The sequence below is a fragment of the Hakea prostrata genome, chromosome 5, assembly GCF_041222555.1.
Source record: "Hakea prostrata isolate BN-2017 chromosome 5, UWA_Hpros_2, whole genome shotgun sequence".
NCBI classification, from domain to species: Eukaryota; Viridiplantae; Streptophyta; class Magnoliopsida; order Proteales; family Proteaceae; genus Hakea; species Hakea prostrata.
In genome coordinates, this window is record NC_142604.1 from 4,906,769 (window position 1) to 4,932,514 (window position 25,746).

At 37.4% G+C, this 25,746-nt stretch overlaps 1 protein-coding gene across 1 annotated transcript; it reads right to left on the reverse strand.

The window, feature by feature from the left end:
- Positions 1–53: 53 nt before the first annotated feature.
- On the reverse strand, positions 54–10,409 carry LOC149014577 (pyrophosphate--fructose 6-phosphate 1-phosphotransferase subunit alpha-like). The gene is made up of 20 exons (XM_089155132.1): positions 10,186–10,409; positions 8,492–8,664; positions 7,871–7,983; positions 7,158–7,232; positions 6,915–7,028; positions 6,743–6,810; positions 5,489–5,572; positions 4,042–4,095; positions 3,426–3,506; positions 3,237–3,330; positions 3,075–3,148; positions 2,828–2,938; positions 2,679–2,723; positions 2,506–2,562; positions 1,949–2,053; positions 1,751–1,867; positions 1,547–1,650; positions 733–898; positions 345–497; positions 54–268 (listed from the first exon to the last, which is right to left on the reverse strand). The coding sequence occupies exons 1-19, from the start codon at positions 10,273–10,275 to the stop codon at positions 369–371; spliced, it is 1,854 nt and encodes a 617-aa protein (XP_089011258.1). The 5' UTR covers positions 10,276–10,409; the 3' UTR covers positions 54–268; positions 345–368.
- Between the last annotated feature and the right edge of the window lie 15,337 nt (positions 10,410–25,746).

Genomic DNA, 25,746 nt, shown 5'->3' on the forward strand with positions numbered 1-25,746 from the left:
ATGGCCAATTAAAGAGGCATTACTCCACTCTAACCCCCCCCCCCCCCCCCCCCAAAAGAAGGGGGGAATCAGCCCCGAGGAAAAATGAATTTAAAAGAAAAGTGGATACAAAATTTCATCTCTTTCATGGACTGTTTTCATAGTTATTTTGCATACCTACAGAAAACTCATGGTTACTGAGCAAAATAAAATCCAAGTGCCAAAACTTTTAAGGGAAACTTCCAAAGAACATATGAGGTTTTTATACATGTCGGAAGATCCTAACTTCCTGAAAACGCCAAACAAAATTATAAGAAGATATGTAAATGTAAACTAAAAGTATTTGACTTATGAAGTTATAATACCATGGAGAGCAAGCACCAATCTTGCTAGATGAGTGTGTGGCTGTTGAAAGAAGGTGCTGACATTATAGAAAGAACATCTGTCACTGAAGCCATGGCACTTAAAGCTGCTTTTAGGACATCCTGTGGACATCCAGGTTTCACAATGTTTCTTACCTGAGAAAGCAGATGAGAACATATGAGAAGAAAAATGTAATAATATACCATAATGGAGCAAGCAGAATATAATAAGTGACCAGTTAAATTAGAAACCAGAGAACAAATCAGACGTGCACAGTGATGTGAGAGTGAGCTAAATGTGATTATACTGAAGCCTAGTCTTTTTGTGATTGCCCCTGAACCTGATAAGAGTCAGACTACTTTCAAAGACAAGATTAAAGTAGCAGAGTACCTTATCTAGATATTCTTGCAACAATTTTATCCGGCCCATGTAGTCTTGGTCTTCAACACTCAAGGTGAATGTCTTGGCATCAGAACCTGGACCATCAAATTGAAGTGGCCCAGGGTTTCTGTAGACATCCTCAATCAAAAATTTCGTTGCATTTTGTCTCAGCAACCTGAAACCAACAGTACCCACAACCACTATCAATCTAACTTTTAGTTGAGAAATTTTTAGAGTCAATATCATTGCGGAAGGAAACATCACGTCTTCTAGGAATAAAATAACAAGACCAAAAGGGCATCAAGAAAAAGACATGGTTAACATTTTGTTCTTCATCAATTTTAGCATTGTAGACACATTAGTGGCATTGCTACTCTGACTAATACTAAAATTTCATCCTCCTTCATAACAGCAATGATAGGTAGGCAGTACCCAGCACTGGAGGTAAGAAGGAAGCTAACACAAAATTAAAAAAATAGGATGGCAGCACCACCATACATAACTGCCATTAGCTAGCTAGCATCCTCCTTAATGCTCCACACTTAAAAAGTAAGCTACAGTTCATATTTAGCAGTGTTACATCATCACTAGGATTTAGGCGAGAACCATAGGATATGATTACTACATAAAATGATATAGAAGTTAGCCAAACAATCTCAGATGTGAATAAACGGTTGATATCACAAAAGAGAGGCCCTACATTCCAAAGCGGAAACCATACATTCTTCCAAAAAAAATCCACGTCTAGTAAGATTTCTTATCTTTGTCCTAAATCTGATTTTAACCCCGAAACAACCAGTAAGTAATGGCAACCAAAACATACCCATATGCTTTGCCTTTCAAATCAATGGAAGCAGGATTAACAGCAGGTTTTCCAACTGACGCAACCCCTGGACCACGTGCCCATTGCTTTACAGTCATCATTGCCTAAATTAAGAAAAAATAGTTCAGGAAATTATTTTCAATATATTCTAAAAATATCAAGAAAAATGTAGAATCATTAAAAAAAGATAGGAGGAGATCCAACCGTAATTGGGGCAGCAGCACAGCGCCACTTGTTCACAGGATTCTTCAGGTTGGTTACAGTTGCCATGTAACCATTCAAACCAGCTGCAAGAATGTGGTAGCATATATGCCCAAGAACCTACATGAAAGGAACCCAGATCACCCAACTGATAAAAAGAATTAACAAGAAAAATAAAAAGGGAACACTAATCATGCTTACATAACCATAGTCACAGTCAAATTTTGATGGTAAGGATCCCCGAGCTTGATAACCAAAGAAGTGGCAGATTGCATTGAACTTCTTCCCTTTATATGTGCCATCTTTCTGTTCCGGTCATCCGAAGAGTCAATTTACCAGAACATTTGAATTTCAAATCTCAACAACAAACAGCAGTAATCCAGTCAATTTCAGGGTACTATATTTACGCTTTCAGGCATTTTAAAAGTAAAAATGTGATGAATCAATGGGAGGGGGTTTGCATCTACTTCTGAAATTTTTTTTTGCCTCTGTTACTAAAAATATATTTGCAGTGCGTCCTTTCCATTAAGTGTTAACCGTTCTTTGAAAAGAAAGCCCGAAATCTGATATAGAAAGAATCATTAAGCAGAAAGAATATCACCCACAGAATTGGAGGAAGAGGAAGACAAGCTCATTTTATGACAATAAACAGAGAAAAGATGCATGCCAATCTCATGCCTCTGATATGGCACCTCTAATTCTTTCAATCAGATACGAACAGCCAAAAAAAATATTACATTCTGTTGCTTAAAACCTACCGTACGCTTGTTCATTTCTACCTCCACCAAATGTGCTAGAAGCTTCTCTGTCTCAATCTGAGGGAGGAAAAAAAAGGCATGGAAGTCATAAAATACCATGATTCGCTTCTCAGAGTAACATCAAGATATCAAATTCACTTTTCAGAGTACAGCAAGAACTCTAGTACCCATACCTGGGATAGTTGTGCAGAGTCATCTGATTCAGGATGGAGAAGCAGCTGCAAAAATAATTAATCTTTAAATGAGCATCATTGTTAAGTAGGATTTTGATAAAGCACAGAAGAGATCCCCAATCAACGGAACAGGAAGGGAGAGCTGAAACCTGTTTCTTAATAAATGGTGGCAAGAATTCAAACAAGGCAGATGCCCAAGGTGAAAGTTTTGAGGACATGTTATCTACAGAAACACCTTCCCTATGCAAACCATGAATTTCCTGGTGATCACCACAGCAGAGCATCCAGTTAATGGATCAAGTTAGATGAATCTAGAAGACAGTTGTAAGCACCTAGATGAGCCAAAACTATGAATATCAGTGCAACAAATGTGGATTGTTTCAAGTCATAGAGTACCTGTAAGAGAGCATACACTTCAGGAATACTTTCTATAAGTCCCTCAGGTAGAAGGATTACTCCATGATACTTCTCTGTTCCAATTAAGAAAATCATCATTTACAATAAAAATAGTGGTCACTTCTTTTAGCAAAGATGAAATCTAACACATTAGTTGCAAACCTTGTTTGGCCCTAGCTTGAACTGCATCACAGATTTGTTTTGTAAGGTCAAAAAGAGTGAGCTTTGATGCGGCAACCTCTTCACCAAGGATAACCTGGCAAAGAGTTCCAGTAAATCAAGTCTTATTCCTAACTCATTTAAATAATACCAGTATTAAACAGAACTTCCAATCAGATGGGGAAACCTGACCATGTTAGGATGTGACTGAAGAGTACACTCTAGAGCAACATGTGATGCCTTCCGACCCATAAGTCGGATAAAATAATAATACTGGAAGAATAAGGGATAATTTAGCGACGAAGCAATTAACATAAATTCCAGATAATAAACAAAATAAAATACAACATAATAACATAACTAGTTCATGGACACAATAGAAAAGAGCATCCAATATAAACCAAGCAACTATTAGAAAATTTTACTACTTTTCACAGACCTGCAGCTGGCTGACAATTTGACAATACAAATTTTTTTAACTTCTGGGGAAAATGTGAGACTGGGAAGTTAAAAAGCAGGGAAGAAATACGACATGGATTGCATGCATTCACCAACAGAGCACAAGATATGGGCATGAACAAAATCCCACTGAGCACTAGCTCTGGCTTTCCTAGAGTGATGCGATATCAATGTAAACCACTTACTGGTGGTCATAGTTATCTTTATGATATGTTAAGTAACCTCTCTTTCATAAGCAGCATTGTTTCAGCTAAACATTATACTATTTCGACAAATAGAAATAAATAAGAGAAATTGAAAGTGATTGCATAAAAAGGAAAGATTTCAATTAAATAAATTACATAACTACCTTCTCGGCAGATAGAGCATCAATGCAGACATTGCTGATGAGCTGGGAATTGACCTGAAGCAGTGAAGAAGCATATTTACTTACTACAGAAAAAGGGGGAAAGTGGGAGGAGGAAAGAAAACGAGATAGACAGTGAGGAAATAAATTGTAGTTCCCTACTGGTTCTTCATTTCATTTTCACTTTGGTTCAATCTTTCAGACACTTGGAACTACCAATGCTATCCCATATCCTCAACAAACAAATAAGGTACGATTTAGCAAACGCTTGAAGATGTAAGAGGCAATTATTTAAGGACCACATAAGACATTCAAATGGTTCAAGGGGTCCACACAATAAGCCCTTGGGTTCAATATGTAAAAGATAACCTACGAGAAAACAGAACACAAGGCATTGATACAGTACTAACCAAATATACCTGTATCACTTGATACTTATATATGAACCAATGTTGGTCAATACATGTTTGATACACTGAATCAAGCTGACAACTAATTGCCATACCTTCTTTTATATGCAAGGATTCTGGGATTTTGGGATGTTGGTCAATACATGTTTGAGACACTGAATCAAGCTGACAACTAATTGCCGTACCTTCTTTCATATGCAAGGATTTTGGGATTTGGTTCTAGTGTGAGAAAGCATTCTAGTATTCTCGATGCATTCATGGTAAACCATTTTGTTCTTTTCACCCATGGATGTATGCTAAAAGATGAACCACAAATCCTCTTGTCTCTTTTGTATGTTTGTTTTTGTGTCATTTTATTGTGCCATTAAGAGGCATACTTAGTAGATGACTTCAGTGACATACCGGTGTTATTCACTAAACTGGTATCTTAGACCTACCTGTGTCTTATCATGACCGCTGCACACATCTCTGTTATATTAGTTGCTAAGAATGAGAGAGAGAAATCTTATGTGTTAAATAGATTCAGCCTATGGTGTATCAAAATGAAACCTTGCCTGTTATGCAAGGACGGTTATGGGATTAATATTTTTATACATAAATAGATTCAGCCTATGTTTTATCAAAATGAAACCATCGCTGTTATGCAAGGACTGTACTAGGATTAATATTTTTATACTAGGGTTTGAACTTGATGACTTCCTCTTTCCCAGATCCGATACACAAACAACTTCTCTATATTTTAGATCAACCCGACTTCATGGTTAGAATTCATCAACCTTGAATTTATATACTTCATCCCCACACTTCTATATACCCAACATGTTCTTATTGCATTCATCTCAATTTTCTACCATGACAGAAGCTTTGGTTATAGGAAGCAAGGGCATATAAAAAGAACAAGAAATAACAAATTAAGGCTATAGTTTCACACAGATTTAATCTCGTGTGAACAATATAATCAACATCAACTTCCCACAATAAGCATGAAAGTTGTTCCTCAACATGGCAAGTGACAAGAATATGTAAGAATTGATTAATACCTTGCATATTGTATCAAAGCCAACATTAGTTTCAACGAATTGATTTCTAAGATCCCCATTCAAAGTAACAGGAACTCCAATCACCTGCAAGATCCAGAGAAGCACAAGAACTTAGATATGATGGTATTGAAAATAAGACACCCAAAATGTACCAAAAATTAATGACTAATAAACCTAAAATATACTAAGTTGAACTTAACAAAAGTAACATTGCTTCTTAAGTGCCAAATTGAACTATGATCTTATCAGGTATAAAAACGGATGTTAATATGCAACCCTCTATTAAGAAACCAACATGAGGTTGTTATGTTGTGACCCGAATTCTTGTACCCAACTTCAAAGATTGACGGGCATCGACATATTTTGGTGGGTAACCTGAATGACCCAATTATGGAGATTTGTAGTGGAAGCAGAGGGCTTGGGCTAACCTGACTGATGGATCGACCCATTTATCCAATTGAAGTTTATATATAAGTACCTTATGTTCGTCTACAAGGTCATAGTGAGATTCGGGATTTTTGCCTTAGGGTTTTGGATGAGAGTTCCTGTAACACCGTTATGGCGACTTGTTGAGAGATCTCCATTCTGTTTTTCTTCTACATGGTGGAAACTTCGTCTTCGACAATGGACGTAGCACACCACATTGGTGTGTGAACCACATTAAATCTCTAAGTGTTTTTTGTTTTGTTTCTATCTCAATTCATGATTTCTTGGAGTTTGTTTTAACAGAGAGGCATACACTTTAGGGCTTGTGTACAAGGCAGTTGGATGGGATCACATCCAAATATGGAAAGTAGCTTGTTAGGATTGTGTCGGAGGGGGGGCTACATTAAGGGAAGAAAGGGACTGTGAAGTGGGGATTGAATTAGGTTTTTGGGCAAGCTTGCTTGCAGGGAGGCGAAGACCCTCGGGTGAATGAATTGGGGAGTTCACTGATGTCTGCAGGTTAGAGTCATTGGCTGCTACCAGTCTTGCAATGGTGGTTGCCAATTGTTAATGGAATATATATGAGTTTTAATGCTTCCGAATCGTAATGCCATTTCCATTATTTTTATTATCTTTTCCCACTTTCTGTTAAACACTTCAGCTTGGGATCATTGAATAAGGGTTACGTTGAGGGAGTAACTATCGCCAGAAAAACCAGAGGGTCAAGGAGGAGCTGCCGGAACTTGTAGGGGAAATACAGGGACCTATCACCCTCTAAGGCAAAAAAAGTGGACTAGGTTTCATCTTCAAATTGTCCCATGAGTGTACCTTCGTTGGGCATTTAGCTTCTGCAAATATTTCAGCCAGCTGAGCAGCATCTGTGTTTGATGTTACACCTGTAAAGTGATAATACGTAAGCACAATGAAGTGATGAACGCCAAGTTTCTATCTACTAGTCCCTATTAAATGCCCTAAATTATTGGATAACTGATGGATCTACCTCCAACAATTATGAGGCCATCTAATTTCAAAGTTTTGCATGTGTTCAAGGTAGCAGTAACTTGCTCAGTTGTTCTTATCTGATCCTTTGTCCGACCCAGCAAATCATAACCACCTGAACAAGCACATACAGAAAATTTCTTTCTTTATATTTGATCAGCTTCATAGACAGAAGAAAATTAATAAAGATTTCATGTCAAATCGAAAATAGATGTTAGAAGATGTTACTCTACGAATCAACAACCTTGATTTTTGTATGTAGGAAGAATATCATCAGTAATTTCAAGTGTTTTCTGTGCAAATAAACCATCAGTGCCCCCTGTCAAAAAAAAAAAAAAAAAAAAAACGGAGGGGGTTACAAAAAAAAAACTTCAAGTCTTCAAATGGAACGAGTTTTCATATGATTTGTGGACAATAAAAATTCATTATTCTCAGAGAAAATATATGATTTCTGTCCATGAATTGCAGGACATCAAAACATATGCTGCACTTTAGTGATTATTTAATTTAGAATGATAATACTATTATACTTGAGCACAAACTAGAAATAACTAAGAAGAGAGCAAGCAGTCTCAGTACCAGATCCTGACTGTGTTGGCCAAGTTGTATCTAACCAATACCAATACCAGATCAATACGGATTGGCTCAGACAGTACCTACTCCTATGTGTGTGTGTGTGTGTATGTGTTTTCTTTTTAATGAAAAATGGGTATTCTGACTTGGAATTGGGCCGACACCGCCAGGTAGCAATATCACTGGTGACTGATATCCTGAACTAATTCCATGAATTCAAAACTTGACATGCTGGCAAAGCATAACAATTAACTAAGGGATATTTCAGATCAGAAGGTCCTAAACTATAACAAATCATTTAAAAACCTTTTAATACCATGCATAAGGAGTGGGCACAACCCTAAAAGGTAGAAGTCAAACTCTGGAAAGATAGCTTTTACCTACCAAGAAATCCAAGCAGAATGCTATTAGGGTTGTGAGCCTTAAGTGCACTGTGAAAGCCCCATACGACATTGTGACCTCCAGGAGATTGTCTTCCACAGAAGACTATTCCTACCCTGTACGAAGCCAAATATATTAGTTTCATACTAATTTCCAAGAGATAATAAAGCACAGACAGGATTTCAGCAATTACCACCCATTTCAATACTATACAAGATCAACATATATTTAATACTAGTAGAAAATCTCTTAGCAATAAGTAAAAGGCAGATACTGAAAAGGAGAGATGAAAAGGTGGACTATTATCCACATCAGCAAACCAGGACAGTGTAAAAGTGAAAAAGAGAGATGCAAATATGGACAATTTTCCACATCAGCAAACCTGCACCAGTATATTTCTCTCTCTATTTAGATGACGCGTTCACTAAACTCTATAACATATTGGAGTCTAGGTTTTAACTGAACCCACAAGAAACAATTACTTAATTAATAGGGAAGGAAAAAGCTAATGGGCAAAAGACTATAATTGAAGCCAAAAACAATGGAATTTTAACTGATCCTTTTTCAGTAACTAGACAATTAATTTCAAACTTTCCATGATGACATTAATTATGAAACACATACCTGAATGGAGGACGCTCTGTTATGATTTGAGCATCAGGGACTTGCACATTCGCCCTTAAAAAGTGAGCCAGAGGATGACCATATGTGTGTGGAAAAGACCGGCTAATGGTGTGTGAATCAGAGGGATCTGCTGCAGTAGTTGGACCACCAAATTCTACCCTAACGGTAGTACCCTATCACGACAAGCATGTAATTCAATGATCTAATTTAATTTATGAAGAGACAGAAACAGAAGAAAAGAAAACAACATACAGCCAAATTGATTCTAATCAATGCTATGAAGTCAATGTAAAGTCAGTCAGGTAATATTGATAAATAAAAGGCAAAAATTTGTCACCCATATTCCAACATAAGACCATTGGCTTAGATAAATTTATGCATAGAAGTCACTGATGAAGATTTGGTAATGTAGTAGCACAATGTGCAATTGACATATCTTCTTTGAGGATAAAGAATGGAACTTTTCAAACGAGTCCACAATTCCCAGATTGGAGAAATCCAAAATGACAATACCAGAATACAATAATGGATACAACTTGGTTGCACCAAAGATTTCATTTTACCCATTCATATGGTTTACAAGCCTTATATGAAGTGTCAGATACAGGTACTGAGAATAGTTTGCAAAGGTCAAGTGTAGTCTAGAATGAACCGAGAGTAATATAGCATCTTTTATAGTAAAATCCACTGTTTCATACACAGGTAAGCAAACGCAAGAGGTATACTGCAGAAGAGCTCATTCAAAAAAATAAATAATAAATCAGCAAGCCCAAGAAAGGGAGAAGTAGATAGGCTCAGTAATGCAGGTGTGAGTAAGGCTTTTACAGTGGCTAAATTTAGTCTGAGTATACGAAAACCTGTGCAAGGAATTGCATCTTACCTCTAATGACCAAAGTGTTTTCTAATTCGAACAAACAATGACGTTCACCATTTTCTTCCCTCATATATTTAGTTGAAGAACAAGTGAAACTTAATGGATACGAAAATAAGAAATGTTTACAGAAAATGTTTAGGAAATGTTACGTATCACAGAGAACTAGAAGTGTTCTGTAAGGCCACTTGTAAGCAAGCTTGCATAGGTTGTTACCTTTGGTTTACCACTTGCGTATATTCTTTCTGTACTATGTGATTATCATATACACAATAACAGAGCCAAGACAGTCTGCTAAAGGGGAATTACATTTCTGTTTTGAATTCTCACTAGAAATCAGTGGGAACTTTCAATTCAAGCGTTCTAGCGATTTATACCAATCATTTTGTCGATGAATCCACGTGTAGACATACTGAAACAATTACAAGTTAGTAAAACGACTGAGAATGCGCAAAAACCTCAGAACTACAAGACCGCGCTAATCTATATACATAAAACTCTCCTTTGAGCGTATCACTTACCCAGAGCGAAATTGCTAACCACAAAGTATTGGAACAAGAACAAAATCCTAATAGTTTCATATTAGCAGATAGAAGCAACAGAACAAATGATCCGCGAAGGACTAAAATAAACAATAAAAGAAGCAATCCAAAAAATTTGATTCGAAGAGAAATTTAAAATTCCAATTACAAGGTCTATCAAACCAAGAGAACTAGGTTGAACTACTTTAATGAAAATACTCGATCCGAAAGAAGATTCAAAATAGAAAAAACAGATTCCATAAAAATGAACCTAGTTGCGATAAAATAGAAAAAATGGTGACCTGAAGACATGGAGGAATCTCTGGTTCATAGAGAGCACGGTGTTTTTGTAGATCTGAGAGTTCTCGAGGAATGCCGTAATCTGAGTTCATGGTCGGTAGTCTATTACGCTCTGCTTCGCTATGTTTCACACTCTCTACTGGGCGTTTCTAACGTGCAAGGTTTTATAGTAATGGCGGAACCACCTAGGCTCGGAGACTGATCACCACCACCAGTTCAGCGTCCAACTACTAAACTACCACGAGGTCCGATAAACCATTTTTTTCCTGTCCGAAAAACTGACGACATGGAATGTCCGATAAACTTACGAACTGGCAGAATTACCCCTAAAACTTGTACAAATCACAGGCTAACGGCGCTGTCTGGTGGACCCACCCTGTACCAGGTAGTGGGTGGGTCTCGAATTACGATCACGGGTACTCTTCGAGAAGGGGCATTTATTGGGTCACCAAATTCCGCTACTCGAGAACAGCTATAGCCGTGTCAAATTCTGTTCCGGACCGGTTGGACCCCACAAATGAGAGAAATAAATAATGACCTCTCAATGGTTTAGTTAAAATTGAACCGTAGAAACCTAATGAAAAAAACGGTGTAGAGTAAAGAACGTTATGTAATAATGTCCCATGCGAAATTTGTGTATCCCACTAAAAAAATCAGCAGAAAACTAGATTCGAAGTCATTTTCCTAATGGAAAGGTTTTGTTTTGATTCGGTATCTATGTAAATACCGGTTCAATCCAATCCAAATTGGAGTGGACCGAGCCATAACTCCATAAGGAGGGTACAAATATCGAACCTCGCGAAGTTAACGGTTACGAATTTCCTCACCAACTCTGGGCTCTGGGTTCCTGTTCTGGTTGGAAAACCGAAGATACTTTATCCCTGCAATCGATGTGGCAATGAAAGTTGGACATTTATCAGCAATTCTGGTGGTTGGAAAGGACATTTTCGTAATTCAAGTTCGACCCATAGGCTCACCAACCCATAGCAATCTTGAATCCACCTAACCCACCAAAATTTTCCTGTGGGTCTTGTCATTTCGGACTTTCGGTCTTTTTCCCGGTTCGAATCGGTTTCGGCTACGTCAACTGGAGCGCACACAACGCTGGCATATGCTTACGTTTACGTCTTAAACCAACGGCCTCTAGCATTTACTATTTTTTTTCTTTCTACAAAACACTTTATATATATATATAGGAAAATTGGGGATGGGATATTACATATGCCACCGGTAAGGATTGAACCCACCATCTCTCTACTGAGAGGTGAGATTCTCAATCATTGCATTATCCTTCCATTAGCAGCATTTACTATTTTAATGAAGTGGTGGAGCTTTTAGCCAATCAGCTAGAAGGGAATGCTTTTCGTCCCTCCTGTATCCTTATCTGATACACTTGACTCATCTTTCAAATGGAACAGCCTTTTGCCAAATTTTGAAAATATCAAATATAGCGGAAATTTCCTCGATATATTGCCAAATAAACCGATATATCGCCAAAATATATGATATTTTGTTGATTTCTCTGAATTTGAAGCGATTTCTCTTGCAATTCTATGGTATAATCTTCAAGGTCAATGGGCAATTTTATTGATTCTATCACAATGATTCAAGACTCAAAAGACAATGTGCAAAATGCAATTAGAGAGGAGAATCTACATAGAATAATTTCTATAAATAACTCAAATTAATAATGCATTTTATACTCCAGTTATTTAGGCCTCAAAAGCCAATGTGCCAAATGTGGTTAGAGAAGAGTATATATATGAAAGAATTTATAGAAACAATTTAAATTATGAAGAAATTTTGTAATAGAATCTTCAAGATCAACTGGTAATCTTTTTAATTATTTCCAAATGATTTAGGTCTCAGAAGATAATATGTTAAATGTGGCTATAAAGGAGAATTTACATGGAATAATTTATAAAAAAAATTATTCAAATTTATCAAATATTGACATCAAATTAGGATAAACACCAAATTTGTTCCTAAAATGACCAAAAAATTCCCAAAATGGGGGTCGAAATCTATTGAAATTTGGGCCAAATCTCACCAGTTTGCCTGTTTCACCAAGTAGCGAACGGACGAATAGTAGAAAAGTTTTGTTCCTTGCTTTCAACTCACTCGCTCATCAGTCATCACAATCTTCGCGTCCACCATTTCTTTTTTTTTTTTTTTGGTAAACAACAAATTTATTCATTGCGGGCATGGAATGGGGCGGAACAAAGGTCCACCAACCACAATGTGGAAGCCGGCTATTCTTTCGTGCTTGAAACTGAAAGGGCCTTCCTGGCTAAGAGATCTGCAATTACATTAGATCTCCTACGGATAAAGGTAGGGATACAATGTATGAAGTTATCCATTAGGTAATGAATATCTTGGATCAAGGGCTCCACTACCATTGAGGGTTGGATTTCACCATCAAGGTACCTGATTAGCTGCTTACAGTCAGATTCAATAAGAATTGATTAATATCCACTTGCAAGCGCATCCAATAATCATGCTCTAAAAGTAATAATTTCTCCTTCTTCAATAGAATTGTAATGGCCAGGTATCGATGAAGTATTCATCATTTTCCCTTCGGCATCTCGGATAATAATTCGCGTCCACCGTTTCGCGTCCACCGTTTTACGACCTACCATTCCACCAAGCTTTTCAAGACCAAAAAGTGATGAAAACAGAGGAAGATGGATTTTTATATTGTATTTAGTTTCAACCATTGGATATTTACGACTATCGTGGTTTTGTAAAGATATGGACGGAATAAACTATGTTAAAATTAAACACCGTAAAAATCAGTGGGCGACACAATTCTTTACCCACAGAGATATTAGGTCCGGACACCTAAGCATGACCAATGTTACATGTTTGATGTCATTATTATATATATAGAAAATATTTTATCATGCAAAAGATTGGATTATTTCTTATGTCGTTGCACATGATAACTGATGAGCTCATATGGGTGACTCATATCTACCGTCTATCTTTAAAGAAACTGTGAGTCTCCACTCTTATTGATATTTGTTCCCTATACTCTTGTGTTTATAAAGAAATTATAACAAAAAATATATTACATTTGCATAAATCCCAACAGGTTAATTTTTTTTTTAAGGTAGAACATGCAAGATGGATGAATAGTAAAATTATAAAATAAATAAATAAAAAGTGATCATTATTTAGCTAGAGTTAATTGAATAATTGATCTATAAATGATAAACTACGAGAAAATTATTTGAGGTGATATGACTGTGTTCAATGAAGGCATTTAAACACTCCTATTCAAAGGAACAATTTAGTTCAAACCAGAGCTAAAAGAGCTAGTGACAGCTGTAACTAATTCTTAAGAAAAATGGTAAAAAACAATATGCATGGCTTAAACCTTGTGTCTAATATAACTTCAAATAAAATTATTTTTTTTAGTCAAGACAAACAAAACTATATGAAAAGTAAACAACTATGCAGTCGACACAATTAATTGAGACAATGCCCTTTATTGTTGTTTGGTGTCATTGAAATAAACATGTCTTCTTGTGATTAGGTGTAGAAGAAATCTTTTAAAACTATTGCTTATTTATTGTTCAATTTTTTTACAGGGCATGACTTGATGTTTATCTAATTTGAATAAAAATGGAAGTGTTCAAAACATTGGTTAAAATGTCAGGCAAGACCTGATGTTGTGCATTTAATGTGCAGCATCTACTGTTAACGGTCAAGTTCGAATTTCGATCTTTGACTGTCTGTATCAGTCACAGGTGGTTGAAAGTATTTAATGCACATCAAGGTAAAGTGTAAATGTCTTTTTCTCTTTTGAATGTGGAAGGTTCCACTCAATGGAGAATGGAAGATGTGACCTCAATATAATAACAGCTCAGCTGCTTAGGTGACTAAGACGCTGGACTTCAGTAATTAGCCCAACCCAGTTAAAGCATGGACACGGAACTCTACAGACCATGCAATACCAAACTAGTAGACTTTCACATTACAAGAAAAGATTTGCAACCCATCCGAAAGAGGCCCCAACCATTTCGGACAATTGCTAAAAGGAGTGTAGCATCTTACAACAGAGAGTATTTTATGCTATCCGAATGCATTTACAATCACAAATTATGTGGAATCTACAAATAAAAAATAATAAAATATTTTAAAAAATATTTAACTGTCACCCTCATTCGGTGGGACCCTATAATTCGTGGTTACTAAGCGTAGGGAGTTTAAAGTGGTCCCCGTCGGTGGGGACGAATAGGACTCGATCAAGAGAGCCTTTCTATCCTTTTCGTTTTTCCCGTAACTTTGTGATTTAGTTGAACTTGTTCCCAAATCCACCTTTCCCTGCAGTAACCCAAGTATTATTTCAGCTCAGTGTCCAACTCTGCCTGCTTTGATGAGCTAGCAGGAACCACGTCTTTCTAAAAGTATTGGACCAGTACGCCGTAATGCTGCATGTATGCTTTAGTGCTTCCTCCAGCATTTCCATGGTGAATCCTGAAAGGTTTATTGATTTCACCTCTTTTTGGTTTCGAAATCAATCCATTCGATGGCATTGAAGCTAGGTCAGTTTGTTTTGCATGCTATACTTTTACAATCTTAGGTTCAGTTCTGAAATTTAAGGTTCCTTCTTTCCTAATTATCATTTGGTGCGTCTTCTTCAAGCATGTATGCTGCTGCTATTCTGTAGTTTCGGTAGATCGACAGACAGGTCATAGCATCTTTGCTTATCGCAAAATTATTGTATCGGCGAAGTAGTGGTGGTGTTGCATTTCTTTTCCTTTCCTCAAGAGTAACTTCATATTCAACGGATTCGCTTTACGTTTTTCTGTGTTTCTGCATGTTCTACTAATTGGTAATCATTTGGTGCCTAGCAGTATTGTTATGCTTCTTGAACCTTGAAGGGAACTGGTCTATTTTGGCTGATTAAGAGTAGTTATCAGGGGTTGAGCAAGTAAGGATTTCACGATTACAAATAGGTTGGAAGAAAAGGGGAATTAGAAACTTCTTTTCTATTTTCAGTCTGTTCCCCAACCCCCGACCCCCCCCCCTTTTTTTTTAATCAATGTGCTAGATTTGACAGTTATGTTCATTTTCTTTTTTGTACTTTACAACATCATATTATTCATTCATATTATATAGTGCTTCACTTTTCTCCATTAGTTCTTATTATTGACACATACAATGTGGTTGTGTAGCCCATGCTGCTGACCTGAAGCTTCGGAGTGTTGAGGTTGAGTAGACGTCTCTGCAAATATGTATCTCACTGAATTTCTCCATGGCGCAAGGGGAAGTGTACCATATAATCTCAGCAAGATCTCCAATTGAATGGTGCGAAAAGATTCTAAGGGTGAATCCGATGCTGAAGGCTTTTGCATGAGCAATTTATTTTTTTGAGGGCGGGGGGACAATTTTTCTAAGCAACCTTATCCCAACAATTTTTGCTGATAAGCTGTTTCAATACCTGGACCTCAGGCTGCAACAGTGGTCCACCGACAATTATGCCAAGGCCAGCCCTGATGCTAAAAAATTTTGAAGTTGGAAATAACTTTGCTTTGTTCTTTGGGATTTGGGAGATAATTACTTTGTTATTTGGGATTCACAATGTTGGCATATTACTTTTTTCTTGTTTGGTACTTAGCTTCACCGTTTTATGTCTCTGTCTAGTTCAGCGTGAAGTTTTCTGAGAAGCACTATCAATTATCTTCAACACTAGAATGATGTCATGAGAAAGGAACTAAAATAATGGAAGTGTGGAAGTTCTCTGTTCTGCACATTCACAAATTTTAATGCTGAGACTTTACTCTGTTTTTGTTCCTAGCATTGTTTTCTAAAATGAGGATAAAATTGTTATATGCTATGCTTCTTTTGGCACCTATGCTAGTTTATTTTTTCTAGAATGATGCTAAAGATTTACATGCTATGCTTCTTTAGCAACTATTTTATGAATCTAGCCCACGAGTTCACCTCTACTTCCAAGGTTTGGGGATGGTCACAATGTATGCAGCTTTATAAAGTTTTCACAGAGTAGCTGTTTTCAGACTCAAAACCTGAAGGAACCTTACTGCTACACTAAGGCCCATCCTCTTAACTTATACATATATAAGGAAAATAAAGAAATAGAAAAATTTCTTCGAAGTGTCAGTAAATAATTTATAAAATAAAGAGGGATATTGAGGACTCCGGGTCTTGCTGTCCTACTTGTTGACCTTTCACCTTGGTTTGGACAGAGATGTCACCAAGGTAGTGGCAATGTTCTTTTGACTGAAGAAGAAGCTAGATTGCTCATGAAATTAGAGTAAAATTCTGATATATCCAGGGAGATCTTGCCAAGATACCGAGATGTTAACTCTCTGAGTATCTCATCTCACAATGCTCCCCAAAAAAGATATTACTGCTACCTGGGTGATTTCTTATACTGTTCCTGTTACTGTTGTGATAAGTATTTCCTGTGTTGCTGTTATTAGTTTCTCAGGCATTTTACGTTTCAACGTTCACAGTATCCAGAGCCTTTTACTCCAGTGATAAGTATCTCCCATATTGCTGTTATTATTCTTTTCGGGCATTTTATATTTCAACATTCTTAGAATCTGGAGGCCTTAGAAGTGCTTGGGGAGAAACCTTAGGAACATGGCTTTTATGGATTTAATGATCATGTATTTCCATTTTGTTTGGTTTTTTTTCTTTTTCTGTCCTTGTGTTGGTATTTCTTACATGCATGACAGGCCTCAAATGATTAAGTTCTTAAGGATCTTTAATTTATAACATCAGTATTTCCTGGCATATTGTGCTTTTAACTGCAACATATTGCTTTTGAGAATAGCATCAGATTTGGACACCTGATTCTGCTTTAGATGGGGCTAACTGTAAAACTGTTGGGCAACCTACTAGCTTCTGTCAATTTTAAACTACCAGAAATTCTACAGAAGATATTCTGGGGGTGCTATTATGTTTGTTCCCAGGTGAAATGGATAAGTTTTATAATTTAATGGAAGTCTTAGGTCCTGATGGTTTCTTTGTAATTAGCCTCTTTGATGGGCCTGAAATATGGATAAGGAGTATGTAAACATTATTTAATCATTAGTTTTTTAGAATCCTGGTTTGAGTCGGTTTCTATCATTATTCTAGTCCCTTATTGGTTTATGTTGCCTTATTAGATAGGGATTAGGTTAGACCTTTCCCTTTTGAAGTGCTCGAGTTTGTGTTGGGGTAATCTGGTAATCTTGTATTTAGTGATTGAACCGAACCGGTTTGTTTTGGTTCATGTGGTTCAAGTCTTATTATAAGGCTGGGGTTTTTGGTTCGCACGAGATATATGTAACTCAGTTTTCTGATTTTCATTTGCTCTCTGCTACGGGTTCTTGAAACATCTCTTGAGGGTTTCGTTCATGGCTTCCATCTTCGATCTTCTGTACCTGTGGTTCTAAGTGGTTGTTGATCATGGAAAGATAGGGCTTCTGATCGTGTGAGCAAGGCGATCGTTCGATGGTCATATGAGAACCGGATACGTTGTATTACGGAGGTTATATGTTCCTTCTTTGTTCTTCTTCTTTAGTTTGTAATCACCCAAACCTATAGTGGATTGGATTCACACTAGAGTCCGGAGCGTAGGCTTTATAGCCGAACTCCGTCATCGGTTGTTGTCTTCTCTTGTTCTCTGTTTCGTTTTTACCCTTGTATGATTGGTCCGAAGCGATTAGGGCATGAGGAATTTTGACCTTGCGATCCAGTTGGCATCGAGCTAAGTTAATCATGGTCCCGCTCGCTTTAGGTTTTGTGAAATCAATTAAACCCTAAATTGTGAAGATAGTCTATACGGTTAAGATTGTAACATGTTATTCTAAATTCTTTTAATTTCTTTCGCTGCTGACATTTTCTGTTATATGAATTATTATGTTGTTTGTATAATTTCCATTCAAGTTCTGTCATAAGTATTAACGTATGAAATTGATTCTCATCTCATATGTGTGGTATGTGATATGACTCTGATTCGGGTTATATAAATCTCTGTTATATCTTCATATAACTGTTTGTTTGCTCTGTTAAGATGTTTAGAATCTGTTAAGGAAACAATCTGAGTATAGATATATGATTCTGATATGTCTTTGGCTGTAATTAATCTCATTCAATCTTGAATTTCTCATTATAATATATGCTGCCTAATTTTTCTGTGTTAGTATTGATCTAATACTTGGTATGTATTGATCTGTGGTGTTAACATCTGATTATTAGGCTGCTGTTTTTATAATTTGTATAAACTGAGACTATTCTTTTTTGTGATTAATTAATATTGATTATTTAACACTTTGTTAGAATAATCTTCATTTTTCAGAATTGATTAATCAGTATTGTGAATTGAATTCTTATATATACTGATTAGTGTTTTGGACCGGGTTCAAAGTGGAGCCCAGAAAGGGTTTAAGTCTACCAGGGGAGGATACTCCTCCCAGTGTGGTTAGTGTTATAACCACAGGCTCTAGTAGAGCTGTAGGACTAGGGAGGGACCCTAGTTACCTAAGTTTGGATACTCCTATGGGGAGTTCCGGGGTAGACATTGAGAAGTTCGATGGGCCGGGGACTTTGGGATTTGGAAGAGGAAGGTTCGAGCCTTAATGGCTCAACGAAGCTCCTAAGATCTATTGATGACCCGGATGCTTTCTTTGAAAGTATTGATCCAGTCTTGAGGATGAAGTGATGGAGAATGCAATTGGATGCATGCTCTGGAATATCCCGAGATGGGGTCATCGGGTGTCTTGATGATGAAGACAACACCCCTATAAAAGTCCGGAACAAGCTTGAGCGGATATACCGGAAGAAGAATCTAGGTAACAAAATTTATTTGAAGGAGAGGTTGTATGGGTTTAAGATGGACCCTACAACTACCCTTGACAAGAACCTAGATATATTTAAGAAGCTTATTCAAGACTTAGCCAATACGGGTGAAAAGACTAAATTGGAAAATCGGGACTTGTCTATTATCCTATTGAATTCATTACATAATGATTACCTTGTTGTGAAGAACTCAATCAAATATGCATGTCAAAACATTTCCCTAGAACAATTGATTGATGCCTTAAAGAATAGGGAGTCCGAACTATTGGCTTGGTAAGACTAAGGGCGATGGGGAAAACTTTGTTTGTAAAGGGCAAGGGCTCTTACAAACAAGGGAGACCAAAAGGAAAAGGGAAAGTTGTTGAAAGCCATGAGTCTAACAATAAGAATAATAATGGGAACAACAAGTCTGAAACAAACCTCAAGAGATGCTTCTTTTGCAAGAAAGTAGGACATTTTAAGAAAAACTGTTTTGCTTATAAGAGAAAGATGAAGGAATTGGAGAATACCCATTCGATATGCCTGGACCCAAGAATGGTCAAGCCAATGTCTATGAAGACATCGGTGAGGTGCTTACCATTTCGAGGTTAGTAGGCAAGAAGGATGGATTTTAGATTCAGGTTGTACATATCACATGTGTCCACACTTACACTGGTTTACACACTTGTCTGAGTTGAATAATGCCAAAGTTATGATGGGTAATGATGATTTATGTGATGTAGTTGGTATTGGTTCTGTTGAATTGTTAAATCACAATAAATCTGTTTTTACATTACATGATGTTAGATACATACCTGACTTAAAGAGAAACTTGATTTCAATTAGTAGCCTTGACAATGCTGGATTTGTAACTTGTATCTCTGGGGGGTAGTCATGCGTATCTAAGGGATCTCATGTATGTTTAAAGGGCATTTCTCGATCTGGTTTGTATGTTTTTGATGGTAGTACATTCCTTAATAATATCTCCAATACTTGTTGTCTGTCAAGTGAATCAAATATCACTAGTGTGTGGCATGCTAGGCTAGGACACATAAGCAATAAAGGAATGCAAGCTCTAAGTAAACAAGGCCTGTTTGGCAAGGATGTCATTGATAACTTAGAGTTTTGTGAGTCATGTGTCTTAGGTAAGCAGCACCGGTTAAGCTTTGGAGCTGGGTCTCACTTATCCGGGGATATATTAGAGTATGTACATGCTGATTTGTGGGGACCTGCTTGGTCTTGTCTTATGGTAGAAATTCTTATTTCTTATCCCTTGTTGATGACTACTCAAGGAAGGTGTGGATCTTCTTATTGAAGACCAAGGATGAAACTTTTGAAAAGTTCAAGTATTGGGTTGCTTTGGTAGAAAACTTGAGTGATAAGAAAGTCAAAACATTAAGGATGACAATGGATTAGAATTTGTTAATGAAATGTTTAATGGATTTTGTAATGATAAAGGGATTCAAAGGCATAGGATGTTATTAAATACACCCCTCGGCAAAATGGTATTCTTTGAAAGAATGAATAGGACAATTTTAAACAAGACTAGATGTATGCTCATCGGTTCGGGGGGTACCTAAGGGTTTTACGGGGTGAAAGCTGTTACAGCATTTGTTCACCTAATCAATAGGAGTCCCTCTGTTACCTTAGGGTTTAAAACCCACGAGGAAATGTGGTGGGGTAAACCTCCCGGTCTTAGTTACCTCGGGGTATTTGGGTGTGAATCCTTTGCTCATCGAGTATTGGAAAATTAGAACCCGGGGAGTAAAAGAGCATCTTTCTAGGTTATCTGAGGGGGTGAAAGGATACAAGCTATGGGATAGGATTGTGCTGGTGTTAAGACCTTTATTAGTAGGGATGTTCTCTTTAGGGAGAGTGTGTTCCCTTGTCTTTCCATTGACAATACCAACTTGAATCCACTTGATCAAAGAATGGGGGACTTCACTCAATTTGATTTAGGGCAGGCTGATGTTTTCTTAAGTCCTGCTCGGACTCTTGATTTTAGTATACCAAAAGTACCCTTGACTTCCCCTCAACCTAGCTCTGGTAATAAAGAGTCGAGGTTGTAGTTTCGAGAGTGAGAGTGGGCCATTGCCCTCTCACGAGTCTTCTCTTGGTAAGGTGGAAGAAGTTCTGATCGAGTAGTTACCAATTGGCGGGGATAGAACTAGGAGAATGATTAGGCCACCTAGAAGGTTTGTAGCCAACTTTGCACATGAGGGGCGATATTTATGTCTCGATGTTGGGTTAGAAGAACCTAATTCCTATGAAGAAGCTTTGGGTTCCAAAGATAAAGATTTATGGGTTCAAGCCATTAATGATGAATTAGATTCATTAAATAAGAACCAGGTTTGGGAATTAGTTCGAAGCCCAAGGATCAAAGGTTATTACCTTGTAAGTGGATATTTAAAATCAAAGATGATGGAATTGATAATTCCAAAAGATATAAGGCAGACTTGTTGCAAAAGGTTTTGTTCAAAAGAAGGGGTGGATTATGATGAAATTTTCTCTCCGGTTGCCAAGTATAAGACTATAAGGTTGTTGTTGTCCCTTGTTGCTCGAACAAAATGACAATAGAGCAATTGGACGTGAAAAGCGCCTTTCTTCATGGCAATTTAGAAGAAAGGATATATATGCAACTACCTTTAGGCATCTCGGCAGTGGAGATGAATCACAAGCTTGCTTGTTGAAGAAATCTCTCTATGGACTTAAGCAGGCTCCTAGGCAATGGAATAAGCGTTTTGATTCATTTGTGTTGAGTGTAGGGTTTAAGAAAAGTGTTTATGATGAGTTGCCTATATTTTCTCATTTGGATTCTGTTGTGTTATATCTTATACTTTATGTTGATGATATATTGATTGCTTGTGTTGATTCTAGTCGATTCAAGATGTTAAGAACAAGCTGAAATCTGAATTTGAGATGAAGGAACTTGGGACAGCCAAGAAAATTTTAGGGATTGAGATTCATAGGGATAAGGGGGAGGATACTATGTTCATTGGTCGGAGGTTATATTTATTGAAAGTGCTTAAGAAGTTTAACATGCTTGATTGTAAACATGTAAATGTTCCTTTAGCTTCACATTTTAAACTCTCAAATGATCATTGTCCTAAGAATAATTTTGAAAAAGATGAAATGTCAAAGATCCCTTATTCTAGTCTTTTAGGTTCTCTTATGTATCTTATGATATGTACTAGACCCGATATTGCTCATCTTGTTAGTGTATTGAGTAGGTTTATGTCTAACCCTGGTAAAGAACATTGGCTTGCTCTTAAGTGGCTTTTAAGGTATTTGAAAGGTCTGTTCATAAAGGTCTAGTGTTCAAGTCCACACCTGGTGATCTTATTCTTGAAGGATATCTTGACTCAGATTATGCTAGTAATATAGATAACAGGAAATCATTATCTTCTTATTTCTTTTTCGTTATCCTGGTAATTGCATCGGTTGGAAGGTGCAACAACAGCCTATAGTTGCTCGTCCACTACGGAGGCTGAGCTTGTTCTTGCATCTGAATGTGTTAAAGAAAGTATATGGTTGAATGGTTTGTTATGTGAACTTGGTATTTTGAAGATTAAACTGTTGTCTTTGTTGATAACTTGAGTGCTATCTTCTTATGTAAGAATCCTGTTTATCATGATAGAACCAAGCATATAGATATTAAATACTTCTTTCTCGGGGATAAAATAAGCGATGGTTCACTTTTAGTTGAAAAGGTAAATCTGAGCATAATCCCAGATTGTGGTACTAAGTCATTGCCTCTTTCTAAATTTTTACATTGTCTTGATTTGTTGGGAATTGGTAATGTTGTTTAGTACATATGTTCTGTAAGTTTTTTGATTTGTATATTACTTGTTTAGATTGTGGTGTGTGTCTTGTGGTTATTTGTTTGTTTATCAGGTTTGCATTTGTTGCAGTTTTAGGGGAGATGCTGCCCAAATTTTTATAACTCTTATTCTGTTTATCTCAGTTTTGGGATATATGCCTGGTGTGTGCATGTTTGCTCTTCATTGTTGTATGAGTGAGTTATGAGTTATGAGTTATGTTTAGGGTTTTCTCTACAGTGCGATCTGTTGCATGGTATATCTGCATGGAGTCATTAGTGTTGCATGGTTAGTGTGTCTAGGTATTTTGCATATTCTTTATTTGTTTTGTACTATGTTTTCTTTTGTCTTGTGTGTGCAGGTATACGTGGACGATGACGGTCGCATCCAATTCACTATAGTTAGTTCTTTGGGGATACAGATTAAGGGGGAGAATGTTGGGGTAATCTGGTAATCTTGTATTTAGTGATTGAACCGAACCGGTTTGTTTTGGTTCATGTGGTTCAAGTCTTATTATAAGGCTGGGGTTTTGGTTCGCACGAGTTATGTAACTCGGTTTTCTGATTTTCATTTGCTCTCTGCTACGGGTTCTTGAAGCATCTCTTGAGGGTTTCGTTCATGGCTTCCATCTTCGATCTTCTGTACCTGTGGTTCTAAGTGGTTGTTGATCATGGAAAGATAGGGCTTCTGATCGTGTGAGCAAGGCGATCGTTCGATGGTCATATGAGAACCAGATACGTTGTATTACAGGTTATATGTTCCTTGCTGTTCTTCTTCTTTAGTTTGTAATCACCCAAACCTATAGTGGATTGGATTCACACTAGAGTCCCGGAGACGTAGGCTTTATAGCCGAACTCCGTCATCAGTTGGTGTCTTCTCTGTTCTCTGTTTCGTTTTTACCCTTGTATGATTGGTCCGAAACGATTAGGGCATGAGGAATTTTGACTGCGACACATTTTTTTTCCCTTTTAACGGGGGGGGGGGGGGGGGGGGGGTTTTGTGGGGTTTTTTTGGGGGGGAGGGGGGGGAGGAGGAAAAAAAATTTTTTAAAAAAAAGGGGGAGACGGGGGGGGGGGAAAAAAAGGGGGGGGGGGGGGGTTTGGGAAACTACTATATCTTCATCTTTGCTACTTCAATTTTCCATTTTCTGTTTTAGTCTTCTAGAGTTTATGCAAATCTAAGAACTGATCAATTATTTACTGTTGCTCACTTATAGTTTGTTGTCTTCTTGTTGACTGGTTAATATTTGTGACTGGTCCAAGTTAGGGATTACATTGTTTATCATGCAACTTCATTAGTTCAATTATAATGTTCTAAATCCTTGGAAGGATATGCAAGGAATATGTTAGAGCTGTCTTATTTGTGAACTGCCCTGGTCCAATTTGGGTGAGTTTAAAGCTATTGGGGGCTACAGCCTCATATCCCATCTTTGTGCCTAGAGTTGATAGGTTTGTTCTATAATGAAAGTTCAATTTGTTTGAAGTTGATTCTTTGCAGATTGCTATCAAAATTGTTAGTGACATTTTTCATGTGTTTTTAACTTGTCATTGCAACTTGACTGGAGTTTGCAGTTGCAGAGTTATGTCTTAATGCTGCAAGAGATTTTGCTTTGTCAGCCTAAGCAATGAAGGAAACTTTTCAAGACGAGTCAAACTGGTATGCACTGTTTTGGGTGCCTAAGTCTCCGAAAAGATTCCTCTTTTGAGTCAAGCCCTCTTTGCTATGACTCAAAAAGTTCTTTGAATATGGTCTTATCATCAGGAGTACATATGGTAGGGTACAGTGCAGCCACTTGGTGTGATAGTTGGGTGCCAAGTTGTACCATAATAGACCAAGTTCTGAATGAGTCTGGATACCATACCCTGACGGGTAGAGGGTTGTACTCCATTAACACCCTTTCACCACATATTTAGGGAGGGTTCACCTTTAAGCACATGTGGTCTACCTTGATAATGCTTGGGGATGGACCCTCCCCCTCTGAATATGTGGTGGAGTGTGAGGGGAGTATAATTTGAATCCCAACTTGTTCTGAGTCTGGCGGAAGGTAATAGAACCTGTTGGTATAGTGGTTGAATCAAATTTTCCTTTTTCAGCAGAAGCATATAGATTTTCTGCTTGAGGATGCTTTCTAAGTCAATTCGTCCGGATTCTAATCACTCTTCATGGGCAATCTTTAAAGATACAACCGTTCAGTTGTCTGATTGCTTGGAGTAGCATCTTTAGGTGGTTCTTGGATCTGACTTGTGGAAAATGTCGCCACTAATTGGGAGGAGAGGATTGGGGTTGGCTAGTAATACAGGATTTAGAATCTATAGGTGGAAAATGCTCATGGTAGGGAGGTGAATTTGTCTGGTATTACCGGAACCAGTGGTCAATAGTGTTCAGTGAGAACATTTGCAGGATTAGGACATGCTTGATTTTCAGTGTAGACTGACTTACCATAGTTTCTACTTGTTATTTTGCAGGGAAGAGCAGAATTACCAAAATTCATCCTGTGTTTATACATCATTGAGTGCCTGATGCTCTGATATCAGATTTATAGTTCCAGATCCCAGGAAGTGCACAGGGTTTTCTGGCAAAGTTTTTCTCCTGTTTGCTAGCTTTTGATTGCCACTGAAAACACTGAAAGCACGAATAGCTGTGGATTCTTTCCTGTTTTGAGCAGCTGTAACCAAGGAAAGCTTTTAGATGTGAATCTGTGATATAAAAGGATTTGGTTGCAGCGGCAATCCTTGAAAGGCAAGCCACATGAACAGCACTGGTTGGACGTTCTTACATCCATAATGTTTGTATACAGAGCAGGAGCCACTGAATCCAACTACTGAAATGTGGTTTGAACCGTATTTTAGAACAGGTGTGGTTCGAACCGCATTTTAGAACCTAACCAAACTGATTCTGTTATTCTAATTTCCAAGCGATTCAGACGAAATCAGCAGCGACCAATTCGAT